General features: G+C 54.4%; 1 protein-coding gene across 5 annotated transcripts in view; it reads left to right on the forward strand.

The window, feature by feature from the left end:
- The first annotated feature begins 9,130 nt into the window (after positions 1-9,130).
- PDGFRB (platelet derived growth factor receptor beta) overlaps positions 9,131-25,163 on the forward strand; it is a 37,618-nt gene continuing 21,585 nt past the window's right edge. Inside the window, exons 1-2 of one of the 5 annotated variants that reach the window (XM_027545969.1) lie at positions 9,131-9,557; positions 14,563-14,701. In XM_027545969.1, coding sequence (XP_027401770.1) covers positions 14,696-14,701 — 6 coding nt within the window. In that variant the 5' untranslated portion in view covers positions 9,131-9,557; positions 14,563-14,695. Of the gene's footprint in view, positions 9,558-14,562; positions 14,702-23,082; positions 23,183-25,163 lie in introns of all 5 variants that reach the window. The other 4 variants (XM_027545966.1, XM_027545968.1, XM_027545970.1 and 1 more) reach the window with 4 other exon arrangements.

Genomic DNA, 25,163 nt, shown 5'->3' on the forward strand with positions numbered 1-25,163 from the left:
AACTCATTTTAAATTTCAAGATGGTGGCCGCAGAGCGCACAAGCAAGCACGGCACCCTTCTAAACACTGGGCCCTGAGTGACTGCACGGGTCTCAGCCATGAAGCTGTCTTGGTCAGAATCTTGTTCTTCTGAGACGCTGATGGATACCATAACCGAGTGAGCGACAGTAAGCCCAGGATGCCCTTTCCTGCTTGGAGGAGCTCTTTTCATTGTACAGCGGGAAGCACCAACACCCAGAAAGGAAAGGGGTTGTGCCCAAGTCTATGCAGCAAAATGAATGCTGTTCATGGAAGAGAGGAAAGAGGGCTTCCTGGTTTGTGGCTGACATGGATGAGCTCACTACAGCCTCAGCAGGGAAGGTCAGGAAGTGGACATGTGGGGATGGTTTGATCAGAAGCCATCTGAACCCAGGACCCAGTCTTTCAAGGGGTTGGACCCAATCTTTCAAGGGGTTGGTGAGATACCGGGGGGTACACAGAGAAGGGAGAAGAGACCCAAGAGGACGGGGCTCTGTTCTCTGAGCTGGTGTAACCAGCGCTGCTTAGACTGGACTGGAGGAAGAAAAGACCTGGAGGGTGGCCTGAAGGTCTGAGTTTGAGGAAGGAAACAGGGCAGACCTAAGACCTGAGAGAGAAAGCTGCAGGCACAGACGTAGATTTCAACCCACCCATAGTAAAGTGCTCTCTAAAGGGCCATCTGTCATGAAAGGGCTGTTGTGAGAGAGAGAGTGAGTTCACCGCCACAGAAGGTAGGACAAGTGATTGTTGGAGGTCCCCAGTCAGGGATGCTGCTTACAGGATGCCTATCCTGGAAAGTAAGAAAGTTGATGCCCTCTAGGTACCCTCTGATTCCAAGAATATGTTACCTCAGAGCTAGATGGAAGGCTTAAAATTTGGGAGTAGGTATAGGAATTCATCGGAGAAGGCAATGGCATCCCACTCCAGTACTTTGCCTGGAAAATCCCATGGATGGAGGAGCCTGGTGGGCTGCAGTCCATGGAGTCGCTAAGAGTCAGACACGACTGCGTGACTTCACTTTCACTTTTCACTTTCATGCAGTGGAGAAGGAAATGGCAACCCACTCCAGTGTTCTTGCCTGGAGAATCCCAGGGACGGGGGAGCCTGGTGGGCTGCCGTCTATGGGATCGCACAGAGTCGGACACGACTGAAGCGACTTAGCAGCAGCAGCAGCATAGGAATTCATTTGTTCCTGTATTCCTATGTTTGGTGTTAGTTAGTTGCTAAGTTGTATCCAACTCTTGTGACCTCATGGACTGAGCCTGCCAGGCTTCTCTGTCCATACAATTTCCCAAGCAAAAATACTGGAGTGGATTGCCATTTCCTTCTTCAGGGGATCTTCCCTATCCAGGGATTGAACCTGGGTCTCCTGTATTGCAGGCAATCTTCTGCATTGCAGGCAGTTCATATGTTCGGAAAATGTGTATTAACACTCCTCCTTTATGCCGACATTGTGTTAGGTACTAGGTGAGGCTCTGTCCCTGGGGTGCTTACAGAATGGGAAGGGAGAGAAGCAGGTATGAATCAAATGATCACAAATAAGGGTAAAATTACATTTTGGAGAGGGCCAGGAATCCAGAGAGTACTCCCAAGGGAATGAGACTTGGAAGTCTTGCAAGAGGATGTGACATATGAGTCAGGGCCCTGGGGAGCAGGAAAGGGCACTGTGGGCAGAGGGACAGTGTGAGCAGAGGGGTTGATGCTGGGGATACGTAGTCTTCCAGAACTGAAAGACTGATTTGGAGTTCAGCGATGGTGGTGGGGGCAAGAGATGAGTGTGGGGAGAGACAGAGCAAGGCTTGGCAGAACAAGCTTGATGAGGGATATGGGAGGTTTTTATCAAGGGTTTTGCATGGTGGGAAGGGGGCTATGGCTGGTGTGTGGAGAATGAGCCAGAGCGGAGGCGGGAAGCCCAAGAGCTACAAGGAAGCCGGGCAGGGGTCCAGGAGTGATGAAGTGTTCAGGACTTGGGTGGTGGCTGAGGGAGGGGGGACTTGCCAGGCAAAGCAGGGACTATTTCTCTAGCCAGGGAGAGAGCAGAGTCAGGGAGGCCTGAGGCCTGGGGTTGGGAGTGGGTGGGGATGAGGGGAGGGCTCCGTGGCCCCCTTCATTGCCATCCTCTCCCGGGTGGAGGCAGGAGGTGCCTACCCCTCCACAGACATCTCCTGGAGAGGCCTCTACCCATCTTTCTGTCACCCCTTCTTGGACCTGTTCTTTCCTGAGCCCTGGGGACTGGTGGGACAAACTGGCTTCATTTGCTGGATGAGGAAAGGAAGCAGAAAACATGGAGACGTCTAGGTGTCTGGCCAAAGTTACACATGGCTGGACACAGAAGCTGGCTGCCTTTCTTGCTGCCCAGCCCAAGTACCCAAGGGCTTCTCAGCCAGCCCGGCGGATCCTCCAACTCACTCCTTTTACAGATAGAGAAACTGAGGCCCAGAAGCCTAAAGAAAGAAAGGATTTTTTTCCAGGTTCCCTCAGCAAGTCAGCGCTGTACTGGAATCAGACCCAGGTCTTCTGATGCCCAGCTCAGCACCCTTTTCTTAATCTTTCTGAGGTTGCAATGTTTACTCTTTCACCTGTGCTGAAATAATAATAACAATAGATCATTATTTATTGAGCATTAATAAATAATGCATAATAAATATAAATAAGTAAATAATCAGTAAATAATAACATAAAGCATCATTATTTACTGAGTGCCAGGCATCATGCCAAGTTGTTTGCATGTATTAATCTCATTTCATCCTCACACAACCCAGTAAGGTAGGGTCATTGTTATCCCCAGTTTGATTTGCAGATGAAGCAGCTAGAGCTCAGAGAAGTGAAGTTACCTGCCTGAGCCCACACAGCAGGTCAGGGGCTTGTCTGGAAGTTTCTCTTTCCTCTCCAGCTGAGCTGCCTGGAAGGATAGTGAGCCTGTATGTGCCTCTCCTTCCCACCCAGGATTTTGCCTAAACAAATACCTAGTTCTTCTTCCTCCTCTGGCTTCCTCATGCAAAAGAGCCTCAGCTACCCCCCACCCTCACCCCTATGTGGACCCCTGAATCAGAGACCTAAACTACCCGTCATGTTACATGTTAAGAGGACACTATAACCGTGTCTAAAACTTTCAAGCTGGGTGTCTGAAATCACAGGTCTTCCCCCTGCCTTGGCCTCTGACTCACCATGTGACCTTGAACCCTTGCCTCCCTGGGCTTTGGTGTCCCCAAGGCGCCCACTGAGGGCTGGTTGCTTTGGACAGCCATATAGCTGTGGCACTGAGACCCTGTGTAGCAGGAGAGCCCCCACACCCTTGTCACAGCCTCTTCCTCTGTGACAGCCCCTTATCTCTGGGAGTGGCTGTTTACTGGGCCCCTCTTCCCTCTGGAAGCCCTCCCTCTGGGCTGCTCTCACACACCCAACCAGGGCCTTCTGGGGTGGGGTGCAGAGACAATGGCCTCATAAAGATCTTGGTGATAACTTGGTTTTTAAATCAGGTTTATGGCCCTGAAAGAGAAGAGGTTCTGGGCTCAGCTTCCTGTTGGAAGTGATTTGCCTAAAGAGAAACTGGTGGGCACCAGGGCCAGCAGGAGGCTTACCTGGATTGCTCCCCAGTCCCAGCCCAGCCTCAACCTCACTCTGTGACCTTGGGCAAGGAACGCTCTCTTTCAGAGCTGTTCCTGAGCTGTGGGGAAAGTGGGGATGGCAACCTCTGCCCACCTCCAGGGGACAGGTGTGAGTCTCATGGGTGTGTGCTGGGGCTCCTGGGAGCCCCTCCCCATTCCTGTCTCCCCTCTCATCATGGTCCTCTCCACCTCCTGCCCCCTCCAGAGGCTGGGGGTGCCACCTGCTGGCTCTGTGAGGTACTACTCAAAGGCTCCCTGGGGGCTTAGTCTCAATCGTGACACAGGATGTGCTGATTCCTTTCTTCCTCTCAGCGCAGAAACGAGAGGCGTAGGGGAGGGAGGCAGTCTCCAGCACACAGCTACTTAGGGAGCAGGGGGACACTCGAGCCAGAGGTCCAGGGGCGGAATGTGCTCATCCGAAGGAGCACTGTGTTGATCTGTTGTTCAGAGGAGATACAGAGGCCGGGAAAGGAAGGTCACCCTGTGAGTCGGAGGTCAAGCACGGACTTGTACCTAAAGCAAGCACACACCCATAAGCCTCACTCCCAGTTGGAACATCCTCCAGCCTCTGGGCTGGACAGAGTCAGGGTGGGGACAGTCAGCCTGTAGTTGACGACCATAGCCTCCCCGCTAGTCCCCTGCCTCGCCTCACCTCTTGCCCCTGTTAGCCCATCCTCCTTAAGGTACCACCATAATCCCATCGATCTCCTATTTAAAATCCTGCCCTGGCCCCTGCTGACCCTCAGGACAAAGGCCATACTTTACTACCTCTCCAACCTTACACCCCACTATGTCCCCTCTCTGTGCCTCAACCACTCTTTTCTTCCTGTTCATACACACCAGGCTCTTTCTGGCCTCCAAGCTTTTGCACATGCTGTTTCTTCTGTCTAGAACACTGTTCCTGCCTCTGCATTATATGTAGCCCTTTAACCTCAGATGTCAGTTGAAATATGTCTTCCGCAGAGAAGTTTCAGCCTACCTAAACAAGAACTCCTATATCCACCCTGTTATTCTCTGTTTCTTTCATCACTTTTTTTTTCTATTGGTGTGGCATGTGAGATCCTTGACATTAGTTCCTTGATCAGGGATCAAACCTGTGCCCCCTGCAGTGGAAGCACGGAGTCTTAACAACTGGACTGCCAGGGAAGTCCTTGTCATAATTTTTATATTATTAATTTATGGTTTCCTTCGTGTTTGTTTATGAGCTCTATGAAGGTAGGGCTCAGAGTAGGTGTTCCACTAACTTGCATCGCATGCGAGAAACAGCCTGAGAGGCAGAGGTCCCACTCCAGACCTGCTGTGTGCCCTTAAGAGGGTTCTGGCCTTCTCTGGGCCTCAGTAGATCCAGTGAGAGGGAGGTATGTGGCCTCTGTGGGCCCTGTTGGTCTGATGATCTGTGAGCCATCTGTGTACCAGAAGGACACACCCTTGTTCCCAGGGGCCCTAAGACCAAGGTCAGCTGGAGGCTGGGGAGAGGCTGAGATGGCAAGGTCTTGGAGCCCTTATCTCTGGGAACCCTGTCGAGCCTTGGTGGTGACAGCCTGGCCCAGCAAGAGCAGTTCTAGGAATCTAGGGTGGGAATGTGGCCCGAAGTCCCCACTGGCCCCTCTGCCCCACCAGATAGCCACTATGCTGAGTGTCCAGGAGGGGGAGGGGCCGTGTCCTCTGTGTGCCTCTTTTGGTTCCCTCGCTTTTAGGTACAAGGAGCTACCTGCTCAGGGTGTGCAGGATGGAAAGATAACGCACTGGGAGTCAGGAGTCCTGCCTTCCCAGCCCCTTCGGTCTCTGCTGACCTCAGGCAAGTCGCCTCCACCCTCTGGGCCTCAGTTTCTGTGTCTGATGGAAGCACTCTTAGGGCTCTTCAGGCCCTGGCATCCAAGATGACTGTGCCAGTGTGTGGCACATGCGTGCTGCGTCCCGACCCCAGGCCTGGGGAGCGGGAGGAGGGGCAGTGCTGGGAGTGTGGGAGAGCCAGATGTGGGGGCTGCTGGCGCTGCCTGAGTGAGTGCTGAACTGGCCTACTGGGAATTCTCCCACTCAGGCGCCCTTTCTGCCCCCCACTCCTTCACCCTACGGAGAGCTTCGGCTTCCGGCTCTAAAGAGCGTGGGTGGGGGCTGAGGAGGGGGGGGTCAGTTCATCCTGATTCCCTCCTTTAGAGAAGAACACGGTCCTGAGAGTCTAGACGGAACCTGGGTGCCTGTCCTGGACTCATATCACAGTCACGCTCCATCCCTGGGCCTCAGACATCCTGGGTGTCAAATTGGCGGTTGCACAGGCTTCCCTCCAACCCTGGTGGTGGACTTCTGGGACAGCAGCTCCTGGTAACACCGGAGAATCAGGCATCTTTTGTGAGAGCTTTCTCACTCTGCCCTAGTCCTTGAATAAAATGCCTTTGGTGCATCACTTACTCAGGCCTCTCAACAACCCCACGTTACAGCTCAAAACACTGAGGCTCTTTGAGCTCAGTTCATGTAATTTGTCCACAGTCACACAGCTAGGAAGTGGCAGAGTTGGATTGGAACTACATGCATCAGAGCCTTGGTTCTTAATCCTCGAGCAGGACACTGTGCAGGGGGAAGGGGGTGTACTGAACCCCAAGGCCTGCCTTGCACCTTTGCCTCTGCACCCTCTACCTCAGGCAGGGCTCCCCACACCTCAGGCTCTGCCCACTCACCCTCACCCTAGCCTCTCCCAAGACAGGATGGTCAGAGGACGGACCATAGCATCTGGACACGTGGGAGACTGCTTGCGGCTCCTCCTGTCCACAGTGGGGCTGGGGGCCATGCTGACCACCCCAGGGTGATGGGACTGCTCTGGCCACTGCTCACCCCTTCAGAGTACACAGGGGAAACTGAGGCCCAGGAAGTGGAGCGCTCAGCCGAGGGATACACAGTGGTGGGCTGCAGCTGGAATGAGGGAAAACACTATTTCAAGAACAATTCAGACAGTGTACTAAGCCCTTGGGGTACAATATAAATGACAACAGTCTTTTGAGTCATCCCTTGAATTATCTCTGTTTTTCAGAGGAGGAAACTGAGGCTCAGGAGTTTAAATGACTTCCCCAAGATCCTGTAGCTTCGAACTGCTAAAGCTGGGATTTGAACCAAGCTCTGTCCATCTCTGAAACCTGCCCTGTCAATCATGACCCTTCTTCCTCAACTGTCCAGCCCTCGGGGAGTGCCCTGTGGTGTTCCGTGTGATTCTGCACCCCCCAACCCCATCTCAGCTGTGAGGAGGCGTAACAGCCCTGGTGCCTGCCAAGGGTTAATGGTGGTAGGGGCTAAGTGATTCCAGATGGGCCAGCCGGATGGCCGGGCTGGCCGGAAACCGGCGGCCGCCAGCTTCCCAGGGGAGCCACCAGCAGCCGCCCCCTCCCCTCTGTGCTGCATCTCTGGCCCCCAGCTGTCCCCTTGCCCTGGGGCCCACCCGCCTCCTCTCCCTAGCTAGAGTCCAGATCTAAGAAACTTGTAGACAGAGCATCCCAAGTGCCCTCCAGCACAGTGAGCCCATCCTTGCTATGAACAGATGGGGAAACTGAGGCTCAGAGAAGACGAAGTACCTATCCAAGGCCACACAAGAAGTGCATAGCTGGGTCTCAGGACTCCCAGACTATCTGTTTTGGGTATTGGGATTTGAAATGCCTCCTTGTTCTCCCCCACCAGCCCTACTGACCTGGTCCTAGCAGCTGAACTAAGGCTTCAGAGGTGAATGGCCAAGGCAGATGCTAGGAGGGGAGTTGTAAAGACTGATGAAATCTTTGGACAGGAAGGCCTGACCCTGTGGTCTTTGGAGTCCCCGGACTTTCCCTATGACTCCCTTGCCACTGAGCTGGACTAAGCCCCCTCCCTTGGGAGACTCTCATAGCTCCCACCCCATCATGTGGACCTAGTCTGAAAAACCCTTCTCCCTCTGTGTGGTCTAACCCAAATGTTCTCCTGGGCAGTCCCCAGTGTGCCAAGACCAAGAAATGAGCACAAGATTGGTGACTGTGGTTGGTGTGAAATCCCAACCTCCTTCCTTTATGAACAGACACCTGGGGTGAGGTGCTAGAGGAAAAGGTTGTAGATAGAGGGCAGGATGGAAGGAGCTCTGGGCAGAGTCAGGTAGGGCTCCACCTGGGACACCTCTCTTTCCCTCTCTGGGACTCAGTTTCCCCATGTATTACAGTGGTAGGGGTAGGGTGACACAACCCAACTCTCATTAAAAATGATGCCTTTGGTCAGGAATCTGTTGATTAGAGACTTGTTCTGATCGGAGGAAATGAGGGTTGAAGAAATGAAAGGATGGGACTTCCCTGGAGGTCCAATGGTTAAGACTCCATGCTTCCACTGCAGAGCACGTGGGTTCAATCCCTGGTCGGGAAATTTCTGCATGATATGGGATGCAGGCAGGAAGAAAAAAAAGGAGAGGGTGAGAAGTCCAGGGGCTCCCAGAGAAGGCTTGGCAGACCTTGGTGAGAGGTTGGAAATGGAACACAACAGTACTGGAAGAGAAATGAGAGTTGGGGAAGGGATAACAAGGAAGAGGGTAGGACAGGAGGGCCAGTCAGCACTGTGGTGCGGGTCTTCGTTGGGGTCAGAGCACCTGAATCTGTTCTGGTATGTACAGACCTGACCCTGCCCTAGCTCTGCTGTAGCTGTGTGAGCTTGGGAAGCCCATCTGACTCCTCTGGGCTTCAGTTCCTTGTCCACACAATAAGGAAATAATTCTTTCCTGGTCCTCTGGGGATTTTGAGATGATAGGGGAAGATGTCTGGAAATCTGAAGTTTGCTGGGTGACCTTGGGCATGTCTCTTTCCCTTTCTGTGCTAATTCACCCCTGGACCTTGATTTCTTCTTATGAGAAGTGATTGATAACCTCAGAAGGGCTTTTTCTCTCTTCTAAGTCACCTTTTTTCAGAAGCCCTTCCTGATTCCCTCAAGCCTCAGGGAGTGCCCCCCTCTTCGGGCACTGTATCTCCCACTAGCTGGGTACCCTGAGGTCGGAGACTGTAACTTACCTCTGCAACCCCAACACCTGGCACAGTGTCTGGCACATGGTAGGTGCTCAGCAAGCGTGTTTAATGAATGAGTGTCGACTGAGTCACCAGATGGGTTATCAGAGCTCCCTCTGCAGATGGGAAAGCTGAGGCCCAGAGAGGGGACCCACCCCCGGGTGCAACAGCCAGAGGAGGCTACCACCCGAGACAGGCATCAGGCTAGTGGGCCAGGCCACTCTTTAATAAAAGTGACTCAGCGGCTGGCTGGCGTGGGCTGTGGAATTTCTAAACATCCCCTCACATCCTGAGTGAGCAGGCTACGGGAGGGAGCAAGCAGAGGGAAACGAGGAAGAAAAACAAGAAACTTGGGGGAAAAGAAAGAGGGAGGGGGAAACTAAAATTGAAAACAGACACACGCGTCTGTCCTCCCCGCCCCCAGCCCCCCTTCCCCCAGCTGGGCCAATCAGAGGCTGTTCTGCAGCCTTTCCCCCAAAGCAGGGGGGTGGGGGCAGGGAAGCCCACAGTGGGGTGAGCTCCTGGGGCCGCCAGCGGCCCGCAGTCCCTGCCCGCCCTGTCTGGAGCCAGAGGGAAGGAGGGACTGGGAGGAGAGAGCCGGGCCCCTCTGACCAGCGCCACCAGGCAGCAGCCTGCGCTGAGCGACCCGGGCAGCCAGACCCAGGGCGGCCCCTCCTGGCAGCCCTTCTCCTCCACAAGGATGCTTTGGGAGTGAGGCCACTCCTCACCCCGTAGCCCTTCACTCCCTCCATTCTCCTGAGGCTCTGCGAGCCTACAACGCTCCTCACTGTCCTCCCGCTCTGCCACTGCCCCACTTCAGGTCCAGCAGAATCCTTGTGATGCCAGGGGAGAGTAGGCAGTGAGGAGGTCTTCCTGGAGGGGGTGACAGCCCAGAGCCCAGGACTTTGCCCACACCTCAGAAGGCATCAGCAGCAAGGTAAGCGCTGGGAAGAGGAGGGAACCCCAGCCTCTTGTCCTGTCCCCTTGTCCCAGACTGCGCCTTCTTGGGTAGGTCAAAAAATGGAAAATATTTTTAACAAAACCAGATGGGAGGAGGCTCCAAGATTGTGGGCTACATCTGGGCTGGAGGAACCAGCTCTCTCCTGCTCAGGCTGCTTCTGGGGTGGGTGCCCCTTGCCCTCATCAAACAAATCCCAGGGGTTTCTGGCAGTGAGCGGGGAGGGGGGCCTTCCAAAGCAAAGCGCTGCCTGTAGGGGGCCGCAAGGAGAGCTGGAAGGAGTATGAAAGGGGATTTGGGAGATGGATCCGGAGATATATCCATGTATCCTGCCGGATACATAGAAAGGGAACCTAGCAGGGAACTGGGGACCTCAGACGCACAGCCTCTGTCCCTGGGCCCAAGCCTTGTCCCTAAGAATCTGTCTGGCTCTAGGCCAGTCGGCCGCCAGGCAACCTCTCGGGATTTAAATGGATTTGCAAATTTTCCGGATTCCTAAGATGTCCTTCCAAACCCCCAGCGGCTGGGAAAGTGCGAAGGCGAGGGGGCAGAGGCAGGCCCGTCCTCACGCAGGCTGGGCTGGGGGTCTGGGATTCAGCCGTCCGATCTGGGGGCCCCTCTGTGAAGAAGGGGGCTTGGCTATTGGGCCCTTTCCTCTGGTCACAGGCAGCTTCTCAGGCCTTCTCATCTTCCTCTTTCTCCGTGCCATCCTAAAACATGCATCTGATCACCATTCCTTCCGTGAGTCTCCCCAGTAGAAGGTACCTATGGAAAGCCTAAACTCCTAACAGCAGCTGCCACTCATAGACACATTGCATGATGCTAGGACCATTCGGCAGAGAAGGCAATGACACCCCACTCCAGTACTCTTGCCTGGAAAATCCCATGGACGGAGGAGCCTGGAAGGCTGCAGTCCATGGGGTTGCTGAGGGTCGGACATGACTGAGCGACTTCACTTTCACTTTTCACTTTTCATGCACTGGGGAAGGAAATGGCAACCCACTCCAGTGTTCTTGCCTGGAGAATCCCAGGGACGGGGGAGCCTGGTGGGCTGCCGTCTATGGGGTCACACAGAGTCGGACATGACTAAAGTGATGCAGCAGCAGCAGCAGGACCATTAGGGGTGTTTTCTATGCTTGATTTCATGTGCGTTCAAATCCAACGGAAGGGACTGATTTTATACCAAATTTATGGGTGAGGAAACAGAGGCTCAGGACAGCCACACAGCTGGTAGGTGGCAGAGCTCAGGAGATAGTAGGCTCCCTGCCCCATCACACCAGACTTGGGCTTTGTGTTCCTGCCAGTCAGATCCCAGGCTTCCCAGAGGAATTTTCATGCTCCTGCCGGTAGGCATGCCCTTCCTCACTACCTTGCCTTTTCCTTTAAGGACCCTCCCTCCTCTACCTCCTCCAGGCAACCTTCCTTGGTTCCTCCGGTCTTCCAAGAGCTTGCCATGCCCATCATCCTGGAGCCTTGTTGCTTGACCCTCTGTTTGTGTTCTGTTTACATATCAGAGATTGTTTGGGTCCCAGGCTTCCCCATCCTGTGTTCTGACCCCAGTTCCCCTGGGAAGACAGTAGGACTGAGCAAATGTGGTTCTGAAGGGGAGGAGGGACCTACTGAAGACCTTGTGTTCCCAAGGGTGAGCCCAGAACCCAGGCCTCTTATCTTCCTTCCTCTCTTCCTTATCACCCTCTGGGTGCCTTTCCAGAACCTTACATGGTCCTCCCGACATTTTTCTATGTCAAGGGGGGAGTGTTCCTGTCTCTGTGATCCCAAAGTACACAGACGCCTCTAGTGAGGTCTTCTGAAGTCAGGCCATCTTCCCTTGCCTCCAAGCAGCAGAGCCTTGAATCCACAGCACTTGGGAACATGCAGACTATGTTGGTCACCATCCTGGAGTGCTGACTCTGTGCTGGAACCTCTCGAGCCTTATAATCCCCATCGCAGGTCTTTAGAATCAGTATTATGATTACCCCTTGAAGACAAGGAAAACAAAGCTCAGAGAAGCTAAGTGACTTTCCCAGGGTCACACAGTTGGTAGAGTTGGTATGTAGGCTGAGGTCTGCCTGAAACCAAAGACTTAACCTCCTTGCTCCCAGGGAGGCTCTGGTCAGAGGAGAGAGTCTCCATCTTCCCTCAGAGCCTGCTCCTGAGTCCAGCACCTTCTCCAGCAGAAAGTTTAGCTCCTGGGTCCACCCAGCCCCGGCTTGGTCCTGAGTGAGGAGGGAGACCATCTGGTGAGCCCTCTCCCTTCAGTGGTGATCAGGCAGCCCTCCCTCCTCTGTGGGAAGAAGAGCTGAGACTTCTAATTGCCCACAGATGTGGGGCAGCGGAAAGCACCGTGGATTCAGAGTCAGAAAACCCAGCGCTTGTCCTGGCTCCTCTCAAATCCTGTGTGGCCAACCTCAGGCCCCCACGTCCTCTTTCTTGCTTCGTCTGCATCTGGAAGGCAGTGGGCATGGTGGGTAAACAACACCAGTTTCCGGCATCTGATGACGCCCCCTTGGCTCTAGCTAACTGTGTGACCCTGGGCCAATGCTCTGCCTCTCTGGGCAATAGGCCCCTCCTTTGTGAGCAGTAGGGTGGGACACAGAGTCGACAAGGTAATAATATAGATAAGGCACTTAGCATGGTTCCTGCATCTCGTGCAGCTGGACCTAACGCCTAAGAGAGCAAAGAGGGCGCCTCTGCTCTCCCCGCCTCCTGTACAGGATGACATGGTTGTGACATTGGTCTGTACATCGTGAAGGGCTGTAGCCATGGAAGGGAAGGAACCTGGGCATCATGGCTGTGCTGAAGGCTCACTTCCATCCTCCAGGCACAGTCTGGCTCCGAGACCAGCTGCCTTTCGGGCCGAAGGAGGGAATTCTGGGCCTTTTGCTCAGATTGGGCTACTGAATGGTGAGGAGGGAGAAAGGAATGAGAGGGCCTCAGGCACTCCTGAAACACCTCCATGCCCTATTTCTGGCAGATGGTTCAGAACCCACAGACAGTGGACCCTTGGAAGGGGGAGATCTTCCCCCCTATTTTCCACATCTCCCCCCGCAACCTGCCCATTGGCCATGTCTTCCCAGCATCAGAGCTTGAAGCACCTCCACTGGGAAGCCATGTGTGAGAGAGGACAGAACTGGGAGCAGCCTTCTCTGAGCACTTTCATTGTGCTTTTTACATCCATTGCCATCAAGGTCATGGCTATATTCCTCAGCACTTAGAACAGGCCTGGCCTTCAGTGACTGCTTAATAAATATTTGCAGAACTAATTTAATCATCGCAGACTACCTCAAGGAGGGGACATAAACTCTCCAATTTATAGAAAAAGAAATGCCCAGAGAGGTTAAGAGGTTAAGTCAGTTGCTCTAAGTCCCACAGCTAGGATATGATGGAGTCGGGACATAAACCTGATGTTCTTGACTCCAGAGTCCATGACTGAGAGACTGGGTGGGGACTGGGCTTCAGCTGTGGGGGCCCCTCAGAGCTCTAGAGGTGGTCATCAGACCCTGGAACCCATCCTGTATGACTGTGGGTGAGTCAGTCCCTCTCTGGGCCTCAGTTTTCCCATCAGTAAAATAAGGATTTTTGAACGAGATGATCTCTGAGTTCCTTCCAGCTGTAAAACAATTCCAGGATTCCAAGCCGCGCCAGTCCAGATTGGCAGCCACACAAGCCCTGTTGTGTACTCAGGGATCATGCATATTTAACTTCACAATGAAAGGGTTTTTTCTTACCCCTTTTCTGCACGTTACAGAGAGCGGTCAGGATCGATGACCACTAATGGAAAATGGTGCCCTATGATCAAGAGGAAGAACTTTCTGACAATCAGAGCAGCCTGGAAATGCACTCTGTTTCTTGGGGGAGCTCTGAGTGTGTGTTTCCCCAGCAGCCACAGGCCTATTTTTCTTGGATACTGAGGAGGGAGGGTCAGGACTGCCTGTGAAGGGGTGTGTGTGGATGCTGTGACCCTTTGCTGATTTTTGAACTTCATATGCTCTGATTTCAAAGTAGGCTTTGGCCCATGGTAGATGGACAAATGGTGGGGTCCACAGGCAAGGGAATGGATGCAGAGACCCACCTCTAATGGGAGGGGTGTGGGATTCACATACTGTTGCTCCCAGTGTAGAAGCCAAACCTAAGCCCCTCCCAAGACTTCAGGCCCAGAACCCTCAGGCCAAAGAGCTTCCTGAACCCCCAGGCCATGGCCCCAGGACCCCTCTTCCTAACCCCAGCCTAGTACAGGAGGTTGAAAATCAAAGTATATCGTTTTAGCTGTATTAGCACCCTCTCTTTTCCTCGCTTCAGATCAGAGCTCTTTAATGTCTCAAGTGCGCAAAGCCTTTCATCTGCCAGAGGTACCAGCTTCTCTACCCTGTGATGGAAAGGGTCGTCACTTGGGAGGTGGGGGCAGCAGGGCCAGGGGGTCAGACAGTTCCTGAAGGTCAGAGATGAAAAGGACTATGGGGATCACTCTGCTCAACTTCCTTATTGTATGCAGGGGACACTGAGGTCCAGAGAAGAGGAGGGATGTGCCTCAGCCGTAGCACTGAGCCCAGGATCCAGCCTGCTGGCCTGGACTTTCCTCTGCGCCAGCACACATGTTGGATCTTCTCCACCCATCTCTGTGGCTCAGGGCTCAGGGCTCAGGCTCCAGCTCTCACTAGGTTGAGGTCACAGGGCAGAGTTTGGGCTAGAATGGAGCAATGCCACCCCAGTGAGGGATGGGAGCCCCTCTGGGTAGTCTTGTGGACCATGGAGCCTTTGATTATATCACTTCTCCATCCCAGCCATAATTTCCTTTTATGTAAAACAAGGGGGCAAGGGGACAGTTCAGTGACCTCAAAGGTTACATCCAGCTCCACCCTTAGCCCCTGAGAGCTCCTGTCAGGCTTTGTGTGGCTGTGTCACATCTTACTGCTGTCCTGGTTACCTTCTGTCTTGGAAGTGGAGCCATAAGGGCTGTGACACCCTCCTTTTCCTCCTTTTTTAGCTTCTCTACTCCTGAAGCTGAGCCTAAGTGGTGGATAGTGGGAGGAGGTTCCAGCATCAGCCCCAGAGGGCAGGGCTCAGATTTACAAACCTGTCACTGAAGGCCCGGCTTCTCCTAGCCCAGGGTTTTGGGAATGAAGGTAAGGGCTCAGGGGTGACTCAATGGACTGTGGGCTATTCCACTCTTACCTATATTTCTGTTCTTATCATAATAATCTTATCTTATTATGTTCTTATCAGGCTGGGGCCTTTCTGTTGAATGGATAGTAAAAGTGATAAGTACACGGAGAGATGGATAAACAGGTTGGTCGATGGCTGGATGGACGGATAGATGGCCTCCCCTTTAGTCCAGGTAGCAGGGATGACTTCATAAGCATTCAACATGTGCAGGCACAGAGGATTTCATGCTTAGAAGGGCCTTGCCTTGAAATGCTTAATAGTATTTTTTAACAAGGGTCCCTACACTTGCATTTTGCCCTTAGCACAGCAAACTATATAGTTGGTCCTGCCAGGGAATTCAGGCTGGGTTTGAGACGGCTTCATCCTGAAAGCTGGTCTTGCTGCCTCTACTGTCCCCATCTAATCCATACCCTCCCACAAACTGCCAGGCTACTCCTGTCGCCCACCCTGTGGAGGCCCTCCCCATAAGTGCTTAGAGTTGCCCTGTTGTCACCCTAGGCAGCATCCAGCCCCCCACCCTCACTGCCAATACCCTGACAAGTTGGCTCCCCAGTGCCTCCAGGGCAGAGCCCAAGTCCTTACTCAGCACCCCAGTGTTTTCCCAAAGTGACCCCTGCCCTCCTTCTCTGCCCATCACCTGCCTCTTTGCTGAAAAGTCCGTTTCCAGCCTCACAGTCCTTTGTTTGCCATCACCCGATGCCTCACAGTCTCCCACTTCCTTAACTGCTCATACAGAGCTTCTGTGGAATAGCCTTCCCTGGCGTCATCCCCCAGGGAGCCCAACTCACAGCCACTCCTCCCCCTCAAACCATCCTATAATCATAACAGTTACCACTGACTGAGCGCCTGTCATACGTCAGGAGCCTTTCAGCATCATCTCTACCTCTCATGGCAATGGAAAAGGGTGTCTCTTTTGCTGTTTTCCAGGAAAATGGGACTCAGGGAAGTTAAACTCAGAGAAGTCGCATGGTTATGAGGCAGTGGATTAAGTGGCTGGGATTGCTGCTCCTGGCCTGCCCGAGCCCCTCTGGGTACTTTCATTTCCCTGGGAGGCATCAGGCACTGTCCCCTGGCATCAGAGTCCCATATGTCTGTTCAGCCCCCTCATCACTCTGAACCATCACCTCCCTAGATGGAAAGGGTCACCATTGCCTGCTATCCTGAGGATCAGAGAGCTGACCTTCCACAGCCATTTGAGCTCTCATGCTGAGTAAGCATCTATTGAGCACCGGTATGCGTGCTAAGTCACTTCAGTCGTGTCCGACTCTTTGTGACCCTATGGACCATAGCCCGCCAGGCTCCTCTGTCCATGGGATTCTCCAGGCAAGAATGCCAGAATGGGTTGCCATGCCCTCCTCCAGGGGATCTTCCCGACCCAGGGATCGAACCCGCATCTCTTATGTCTCCTGCATTGGCAGGCAGGTCCTTTACCACTAGCGCCATCTGGAAAACCCATATTGGGCACCTACTGTAAGCCTGGAGAATCCCAGGGATGGGGGAGCCTGGTGGGCTGCCATCTCTGGGGTCGCACAGAGTCGGACATGACTGAAGCAACTTAGCAGCAGCAGCAGCAGCAGCAGGAAGCCTAATCCTATATGAGGAACTTAAAGATATCCCCCAGGTTGTTAGGTGGGCTTTCTCATTTGTGAGAAGTTGAACTAAGGGACTAAGACAAAGAGCAGGTTGGCAGACAGTGGACTGTTAGCCTTGGGTTCTGGTTCTGGAGGAGGGGCCCCCACCCCTGCCCAAGCTGAGCCTGCTGACACCGCCAGTAACAACAGCAGCGACAGTAACAATAGCAGCAACTCTTCTTGGCTTTCTCACCACCCCGTTTCCCACACGGACCCCTTTGCTGACAAGCCTAGCCTAGCCGGGTCTCAAGGCCAAGTGAGTGAATGAGTGAGTGACTTATTCTCCCGTGAGTGAATGAAGAAGAGTCACGTGGCCACTGACTTGGCCGAGGGCTGTGCGCCAGGCCCTGCTCTGTGCATTTTACTTGTATTAACTCATTCGAAGGCCTCGACAACTCAATGACGAGCCCGGACTTAGAGAGAGGAGACCCGAGGCACAGGGAGGCTGAGTAACAGCGAGTGGGAGACTCAGGGTGAGCTCCTGGAGGAAGGGGTCAGAGAACAGATGTGGAGAAAATAAGGGGACTAAAACGTGGGAGTTTTCTCCCCTCTGGCTCTGGCGCGCAGGAGGGCTATGAGGGGAATCTCAATGCTCTGTAATTGGCATCAATTAATGGCAGATTCTTGTTAGCTAGCTGCCCCACCCGATGTGTGGACTCTGGGCTGCTGGGGGAAGGCCGCGTGCTGGTGGGTCAGTCCACACGGCCGAGGCCCGCCTGCCCCCTGCCCACTTGGCTCTGAGAACCCATTCTGTGTTCGGCCCCCACCCCAGCCCGGGGCTGATCCCGGGCTGGCAGCAGCCAGGGGAACAGAAGGTTTGCTTGTCTGCGCCTGCCGCACCCCCCTCCCCAGTCTGAGCCTGGGACCCCTCTCGGGGGCTCCTTTGGCTGCCAGGGCCTGGCTCTCTCTGTTGCCATGGCACCGGCCGGAGATGAGGCTCTGGGGGGCGGTGGGGGGCGGGGTTGCAGGGAGGACAGCCGAAGGATGGTGGAGGCCTAGAACTCTGCAGCTGCAGGGGCCCCTGGGCCCTCTGAACAGTGGAAAGGGGGTGCTGGGGCCCCAGCAGGGGTAGGCCTGGAGAATGAATGCAGCATAGCATTGCACCTAGCCTGACTGCCGGGATGCTCTGTCTGCAGCCTTTGGGACAGGGCTTGTGGTAGACCAGAGCCCTGCTGTCCTCAGCAAGGACTCCTCTCCTCAGTGTAGATGCTGACCCTCAGGCTCTGCAGTGATGTCCCAGAAAGGTTCTGAGATCCTGCCTTGCTTAACTTCCAAATTCCTGGGTGAGCTGGGGTAGATCCCCTGCTCAGGACTCTGACCTCTGAGGACCTCGAATACCTGAGGGCTTGAGCCCGTTAGGGTGAACCCATGTGGTAGTGCTTCTCTGGGAACAGACCTGTTTCTGGGCAGAAGCTAGGCAGTCCAACATAGTGGTTAAGAATACATGTTTGGGATCAGTCAGATGGGCCTGAGTTTGAATCCCAGCTTATCATTGGCTTTTATTAATTTGTTGTGTGACCTTGAGCAAGTTGCCACACCTCTCTGAGACTTAATTTCTTCCTCTATGAATAGAAATAATGATTGTACCCTCCTCACAGGATTGTTGTGAGGATGAAACCAAATTCCCAGGTCATGTCATTTAGCAGAGTGCTTGGCTCTGAATTAGTAAGGGCTTTTGTTTCCACATTGTGGAGCATCAGAAAAATGAACGGGAAAAAAGATGCCCTGCTTGTGGGGACAGCGAGTCATTGATGGTGGCAAATGGAAGCAGGACTAATGGGCAGAGGGTATAAAGAGACAGACGGAGCACATGTAATAGAAGTTTCCAAACAGCCTGACCCCTGAGGAACCTGAGCTGTTCAAGAATAGAATGGGCCATGGTGAGGTGGCGAGATCCCTATTGTGGGAGGTGTGCAGTTGGGAGGCTTGACAATTGCAGAGAGGCTGGGGGAGAGGTGAAGTAGGAGGACTTACAACCCATCTCACACCTAAGAATATAGAGTTCTGTGAAAGATGATGTGACTGTCTGCCTCTTTGTTCTGCCAACTTCAGTTTCACCTGGCTGAAGAGGGGAGAGGTTGGAAAATAGAGGGTGAACAAACAAGCCTGTTGACTCCTTTATTGAGCTCATACTGTGTGTCAGGCACAAGCTTGACATCTTTGCCTCCTGTCTTAGAAAGGCTGTCACATGGCTGTTGAGCCTGTGTGCTCTGGGATCAGTCCACCCGGGATAGAAAAGGGGCTCCACCACTGGCGAACTCTGTGACCTTGGGCAAACGATTTGCCCTCTCTGTGCCTTGTTCTCCTTATCTATAAAATGCAGAAGCAACACCGATGTCATGGATTGTTCTGAGACCATTCACATTAAGGGCTTGGCCCAGGCATTGGGTGATAAGAACTAAATCAGAGTTGGCTATTCTTCTTATTTTCAAGGTCTTCTAAGTCTTTGTTCCTTTTTGAAGGGGGCATTGAGGCCCAGCTGGGATCCAGAGGACTCTAATCCAGGGATCCACTGGACCTGGGCAGAGCCAGGCCACAATGGCCCAGGGGGTGGCCGTGGGGACGAGCAGGGAGGCCAGTGAGGCGCCGGAGGAGGCAGGAAGCGTTTGCTTGGCGGGCGGGTGGACAAGGGTATGTGGCGGGCCTCCCTCCCTCTCTGACCTCCTTCTCAGGCCGGTTCCCAGCCTGTGTGGGGACCCAGACCCCCTCCCCTGGGCCCCCAGTGGCCGCGAGGCACACACTGAGCGCTTTCCCACGAACTGTTCCAAGTAACTAGGGCTGCTCCCCCTACCTCCAAGCGCCTGCTGCTACTCTGCGGCGGGTGAGGGGTGTGTGGCAGGAGAGAGGGCTCGGACTGGGAGGGATCAGTCCATGTTTTATCAGCCTGGCTCCAATCCAGACAGATGTTTCGTTTTATTTTGAACTTCCAGAAAAGAGGTCATTTCTTTCCATTGTGTCCCTGGGGAGGCCTCCTGGGGAGAGAAGAACAGAGTGAGTGACAAGAGCATGGGGGCCTCACTTGGGCCCCTAGGGAGCTGGAAGGACAGCATCCTGCCCCCTCCATGGTGATGAGCTGTCTGTCAGCAGGGCAGGGAGTGAAGGTTCTTACAGGCTGGGCTAAGAAGCCAGCTTTTATGTAGGGTGGATGGAGAGCCGTGGAGGCACCAGGGAAGGACATGGTTGGGTGGGGATTTCAGGAAGGTTGCTCTGGTCAGGGGATGAGAACAGGCAGGAAGGCTCAGACTAGAGGCGATGTGGTACCATGGGGTAGCCAGAGGTCACCGAGCTTGTGCTGGAGGGGGTGGGGTAGGGCCATCAGAGTGATGTTCCATGGAACTGGCACTGTCCTTTCATCCCACACGGACTTCCAGAACAGCTGGACCCCATTCCAGGCCCCAACTTAGCTGATTTCTGCTGCTTTGCTTGGAGGACCTCGTAGATACCTGGAAAACAGAAAGGTCCCCTGGGTCTAGAAGCAGCAAGGCAGGGAACTGGGCCTGGGTGATTGGCATCACTGTGACTCAGGTCGGGTTGCTCACCCTCTCTGGTCTCCACATGATCCTGAGGTTTGTGGGGAGGTTCAGTGTGTAGGGTGGAATGCTGACCTTCAGCAGCAGAAGGGGCATTGGATCGACATGCCCTCAACCTCAGGTGAAAGCTCCACAACCTCAGCTGAGTTCTAGCTTTCTAACCCCTGCCCATAACTATCTCCCAACCCAACGGACCCTGCTCTCCTTCCTGGCTCCCAGGATGGGGTTCCCTACCCATGCTTCAAGATGGCACCTACAGCTCAGCCCACTTGGAGTGAGCCCACAGAGCCACACCCTCTGCCATCACTCTCATACTCCCCCAGCTGCTGGCGGGAGGACTCAGGCTTTGGCTCCAGATCCCTCTTGCCCCCACACACTCCCAGGCCTGGAGCTGGCTGCCTTCTTTGAGCTGAGTCATGACATCCTGGCCAGGGCCGCTCCCCAGCACCCTACCCCCATCCCAGCATTTCAACTCAGCATGGCTACTTCCAGAGCAGGGTCCTGAGAGTCACCCGTGTCAGCCCCAGCAGTGTTCTCAGGACAGCCCTGCCCACCCCATGTACAGATGGGGAAACTGAGGCTCAGAGAGGCGCAGGACTGTACAAGCAGGTGACAGAGCTGGGCTAGGACCCATATCCCCTCCTCTCAGCCGGGGATCTGCCCCTGAAGTTTGTGTCTGGGGCTGTGAAGTGTCCGTGGTGTGCAGGAGGGAGGACCAGAACACCAGGCAGGAGACTGGAGTCTGCATCCCACTTCTGACAGCAACTTAGCAAGTCGCCTCCTCTGAGTCTGTTTCTAATCCCTGTCTGACTGGGACAAGGCCGGGAAAGTGATATAAAGGTCTGTGTGTGGTGGGCGGGGGCAGTATCCTGTCGGGAGGGAGTGGACAGCAACTGTTGTTCAAACCCTGGGCCTTGAACCACCAGCCTCACATCAAAACCAGGGCTGGAGGCAGGGGCTGCCCAGGCAGATGAACTACAGCACCCCACTAGCCCCCTGAACCCGGCCTGCTAGGTCAAAACCCTGACACTGGTCCCTGTCCTTCTCCAAGCCTCAGTTTTCCCGTCTGCACAGTGGTGCACAGGAAGAGGGTTGGATCAGATAGATGGTCCCTGAGGGCCTCAGAGCTCTGACATTCCAAGACTCTAACCCCGTGACCCCAAGGCCAGGCCTCCCCCTCCCTCTGGCATCTTGTTTATTCAGAGCATCCCTGGCCCGAGACTGCAGGCCTCAAGCACCCCTCCTCTGTGAAGCAGGGCTTCCTCCCATCCCCACCTCACTGCTATTTCTGCCCAGCCTGATCCTTGCCTCCAGACTGGGTGTCCCCCTGCCCCCTCAGGTACCCACATCCCCTCCAAATCCTAAAACCAGCTCAGGGCCAGCTCCCACTCCTTCTGTTCTGCCTCATTCTCATCTCAGAAAAAGATATTGTGCCTCCAGCACAGACACAGTCCTGCCCCCTAAGTACTCCAAGCCAGAAATAGGAGTGGGGCTCATTTAGGACACCTCTTTCTCCAGCCCCTCTACATCCAGTCACCACGTCCTGTCATTCTGGGCTGGCTAAATCTCAGTCCTGTCTGTTTCCACCAGTCCCCACTGACGTTGGAACAGCCAAGCCCAGTAAACACAGTAGTGGTGGCAGAGCCATCTACCTCGGCTCAGTCTCTGCTCTGTGCTCTTAGGCAAGTAAATAAGCACTCCCTGCCTCAGTTTCCCCATCTAAAACAGGGTGATCCTTGTATCTATCTACCTCATAGTGTTGTCTGAGGAGCAAGTGAGTCAGTCTATGTCAAGTGCTCAGGATAGTACCTGGCACAGTAAGTGCACAGCACACGCTGACTTTGTGTCTTGTCTGTGCCCACGTGTGCATGTGTGTTCAGGTGACTTTGGGGTCCCATGGGCACATGCTCTATGTGTGTTGTATGTGCATAGCTTTGCTTGTGCTAAGTACACGTGTGATTTAACCTGCATGTGTGCACCTCACATGGGCACGTGGGAGAGCCCCGAGGTGGTGCTGCAGGCGCGATGGAGCTGCATGCATGCACGTGTGGGCTTGCGCATGTCTGATGCCAGCGTGCGGGCTGGGCACACACAGGGCCCGCTGCCCTGTATTTCAGAGCAGTGTGTGAGCGAGCGCGTAGGCAGGAGCCTGTGCTGTGTGCACGTGCTCTCCGTGTGTGAGCCTCCCCCACTGGCAGCAGTGCGGGCCCCCCTCCCCAGCCTGCCTGTGTCGTGGGAGCCTTGGGACCCCGAGGGAGGGAAGCTGCTGCTAGCGGATGTGGCCAAGATGGACTGGATTTATTTAGATTAAGGCGGTGGGAAAGGAGTGGAGGCTTGTATGAGCAGGGCTGAGGCTCTGAGGAGGAATCCTCAAGCACACTTGTTCCTCTGGACTTGAGGTCATACCCTGGACTGAGGGGGTACCTCTGACTCACTGTGAGGAGCTGGGCAATTATCCCATCTGTGGATCTCTGTACCCCCAACCGAGCCAAAATAGGAAGACTCATGAGAACGTCCCACACAGCACTCGCCTCACAAACAAAGGGGAGATCTCTGAGGGTCCCCTCCCTCTCTGTGCTCCAAGGGCCTTCTGAGGCAGGAGAGTGTGGTAGGAAGGGGATTCCTCCTCCCTATGACATCCACTTTGTCCCAGGTGGCTCCTCCCTGGAAAGCAGTCTTGCCCCTGAAGAAGAGAAGTGGTCACAGGCAAGCCCTCTTCCCCTATTTTAGCCACCTGGGCCTTTCTGGGGTTGGCTGCAAATATACAACCTCTGGGAAGCACAGAAGTCTGTAGGCATTGGGTAGACAACTGGAGGTGTCAAGGAGTCATCCAAGATGGCCCAGGAGGTTGGGTCCCAGTCCCCATTCTGGTTCTTCCCAATCCACCAGCTTGTTGCCCATGCCACACTTCCACTGTCACCTCCAGAGGGCCATATTACCTGTTTATTTGTCTGGAAGTCACCTGAAAAACAGAAGCCCAGAGAGGGAAAGAATTTGTCAAAGTACACACAGCAAATCTGGGACCAAATGGTTAGGGAAGTGAATCCATGGAATGAAAATGGGTTATGGATGCTCATTTTGCTCCAGCCTCAGGAATGTTGCCTTTCCTCTCATCAACAACCCCATGTCCCCAGGCCACCCCGGCAAGAATAATAGTGACTAGAACCTTCTCTCTGGCAGTGTTAGAGCAAGGCTGGCTCTCTGAGATGATCCATCCAAACCTTTCCCTGTATGGAAGGGGAAACTGACTCCCAGAGAGGGCTGGAGGCTCAGTCTCACGGTAGGTCTGAAGTCCCATGTGAAATGCTCATTTCATGGAGGGAGAAGCCAGTTCAAGATCCCTGGTTATCTATACTCTCCCTAAGGTGTCTCCACTTTCCCTGAGCTCCTTTGCCTATCCCATCCTCTCTCTGCAGCCTGATTCTGCCTTTTTGATGTGACTGGGCCATGACAGTCTGTCTGTAGGTCTCTGCTGCCTGTTCAAGAAGGCCCCTCCCAGCTCAGAGCCTCAGGGACTCTAATCCCCCTGAGCCCCAAGTCTAGCAGAGAGGAGCCAGGGTCGAGGGCTGCTCACCCAGGGGCCTAGTACACAGCCTTCCAGAGCCAGGCCAGTCCTAGTTGTCATGACCTCCCATCTCCAGGCCAGCCGACCAAATTCCTCCTTTAGAATAATAAACAGTGTGGCCAGCCAGAGAGGTGGGGAGGGGATGGGCAAGGAGGCTGAAATGACCCCTTCCCCCAGCCTCCACTGCTAATGATTTTCTTTGGCTGAGATCTCTAGCAGGAAGGGGGGATCCAGAGAGGCACCCACTAAGGGGCAGATAGGCCTCTGTGGGGGCTGCTGGCTCCACTGTGGCGCTGCTTCGTCCTGCCGGAAGAGGTCTGGCAACCAGCTGGAGGGCTGCGGCAGGAGGGGTGGGCGGGGGGCGCTGGGGATGCGGCCTCAGCATGGCTGGGCTTTGAGTCTAAGGCATTTGGCAGAGGGGAGGGGGCTCTCAGGAAGGCTGGTCTGAAGAGGAGAGCAGATTTATTCAGGGAGTTCTTAGGGTGCTGAGCAGACAGCTGAGACCAGTGGTCCCCAGTCCAGGCCCTTGCCTGTGTCTCATGCTGAATGTGTAAACACAGCCCTGCAAGTGAGCCACTTGCCATCGTCCTGTGTTTTGGGAGCTGGAGACAGAGGCCACTGAAATGTGATGGTGCAGGATGTAGCCCTGCTGGAGCTTAGACTCACATCCTAGCCCTGGATTGCAAACTAAAAGGGATGAGATGAGGGTGGAGTGGAGCAATCTGGCATGGGCTTAGGAGCCAGGCCAGGCTGGGCAGCCACTCAGGGAAGGCACCAGGCTTTCTTGTCTCCTTATCACCTGGTCTCTCCCACATTTCTTGCCCTAAGACCCCCACCCACTTCTGGCCTCCTTCCTGTTGATACTGCGGTCAGAACTTTGCAAACCTGGGTATTGCTGGTTATTTTGGATCCTCGGATGGGGCTGCCAAGGGCAGGGAGAGGGTGAAGACCCATATAGTCCGATCTGTCTCCCTCTGTGTCCCTGCTTCTCTTTCTGCCTCCATCACTGGGTGATTCCTGTCTGTATCTCTGAGTCTTTGTCTTTCTACCCCTATCGTTCCGGTCACTTTGTCTCCCTCCAGAACAAGCTCTGCCATGTAACCCTGGGCAAACTTCTTCCCCTCTTAAAGCCTCATTCTCCCCATCTGGATACTGAAGGTGGGGGTGAGGGGCTTGGATTCAGTAGTTTGCAAGGATGCTGTGCTGTGTGGTGAGGCCTCCTCTGAGTCCAGCCCCTGGCCCCTCCCCCTGGGCCTCCCTGTGCAGCCTGGGGCTGAGTTAAGGGGGCCAGGCGTGGGGGGTGCCCCCCACATTCCACAGCCCCACTCCCCCGCTTCCCTTCCCATAGCCGCCTCCATTTCCTGTTGTGCTTGTGGAACTGTGGGAGTTCTCTGGGTTCTGGCTCACCCCCTCCCTCTCCCTCAGGCCTTTCATCACACTTTCCTAAATATTTGTCCTGGCAGATAAGAGCCTGGTATTGGAACTGTCACCCGGAGGACAGGCTGTTAGAGCCGGTGGGCCCCTGAACACCATCCAGGCCAAGACCCCACCCCCACCATACATACCCAAGGAGAAGCGGGGGGTTCAGTCAAGACCATCAAAGAAGTAGAGGCAGAGTCAAAGTAAGGTCCAGGCACCCCGAGACTTGGCCCAATTCAGGGGAAGGAGCCCCTTGGGCATGAGTGCCCTCTTGGTG

The sequence above is a fragment of the Bos indicus x Bos taurus genome, chromosome 7 (assembly GCF_003369695.1).
Source record: "Bos indicus x Bos taurus breed Angus x Brahman F1 hybrid chromosome 7, Bos_hybrid_MaternalHap_v2.0, whole genome shotgun sequence".
In the NCBI taxonomy this organism is placed as follows: Eukaryota; Metazoa; Chordata; class Mammalia; order Artiodactyla; family Bovidae; genus Bos; species Bos indicus x Bos taurus.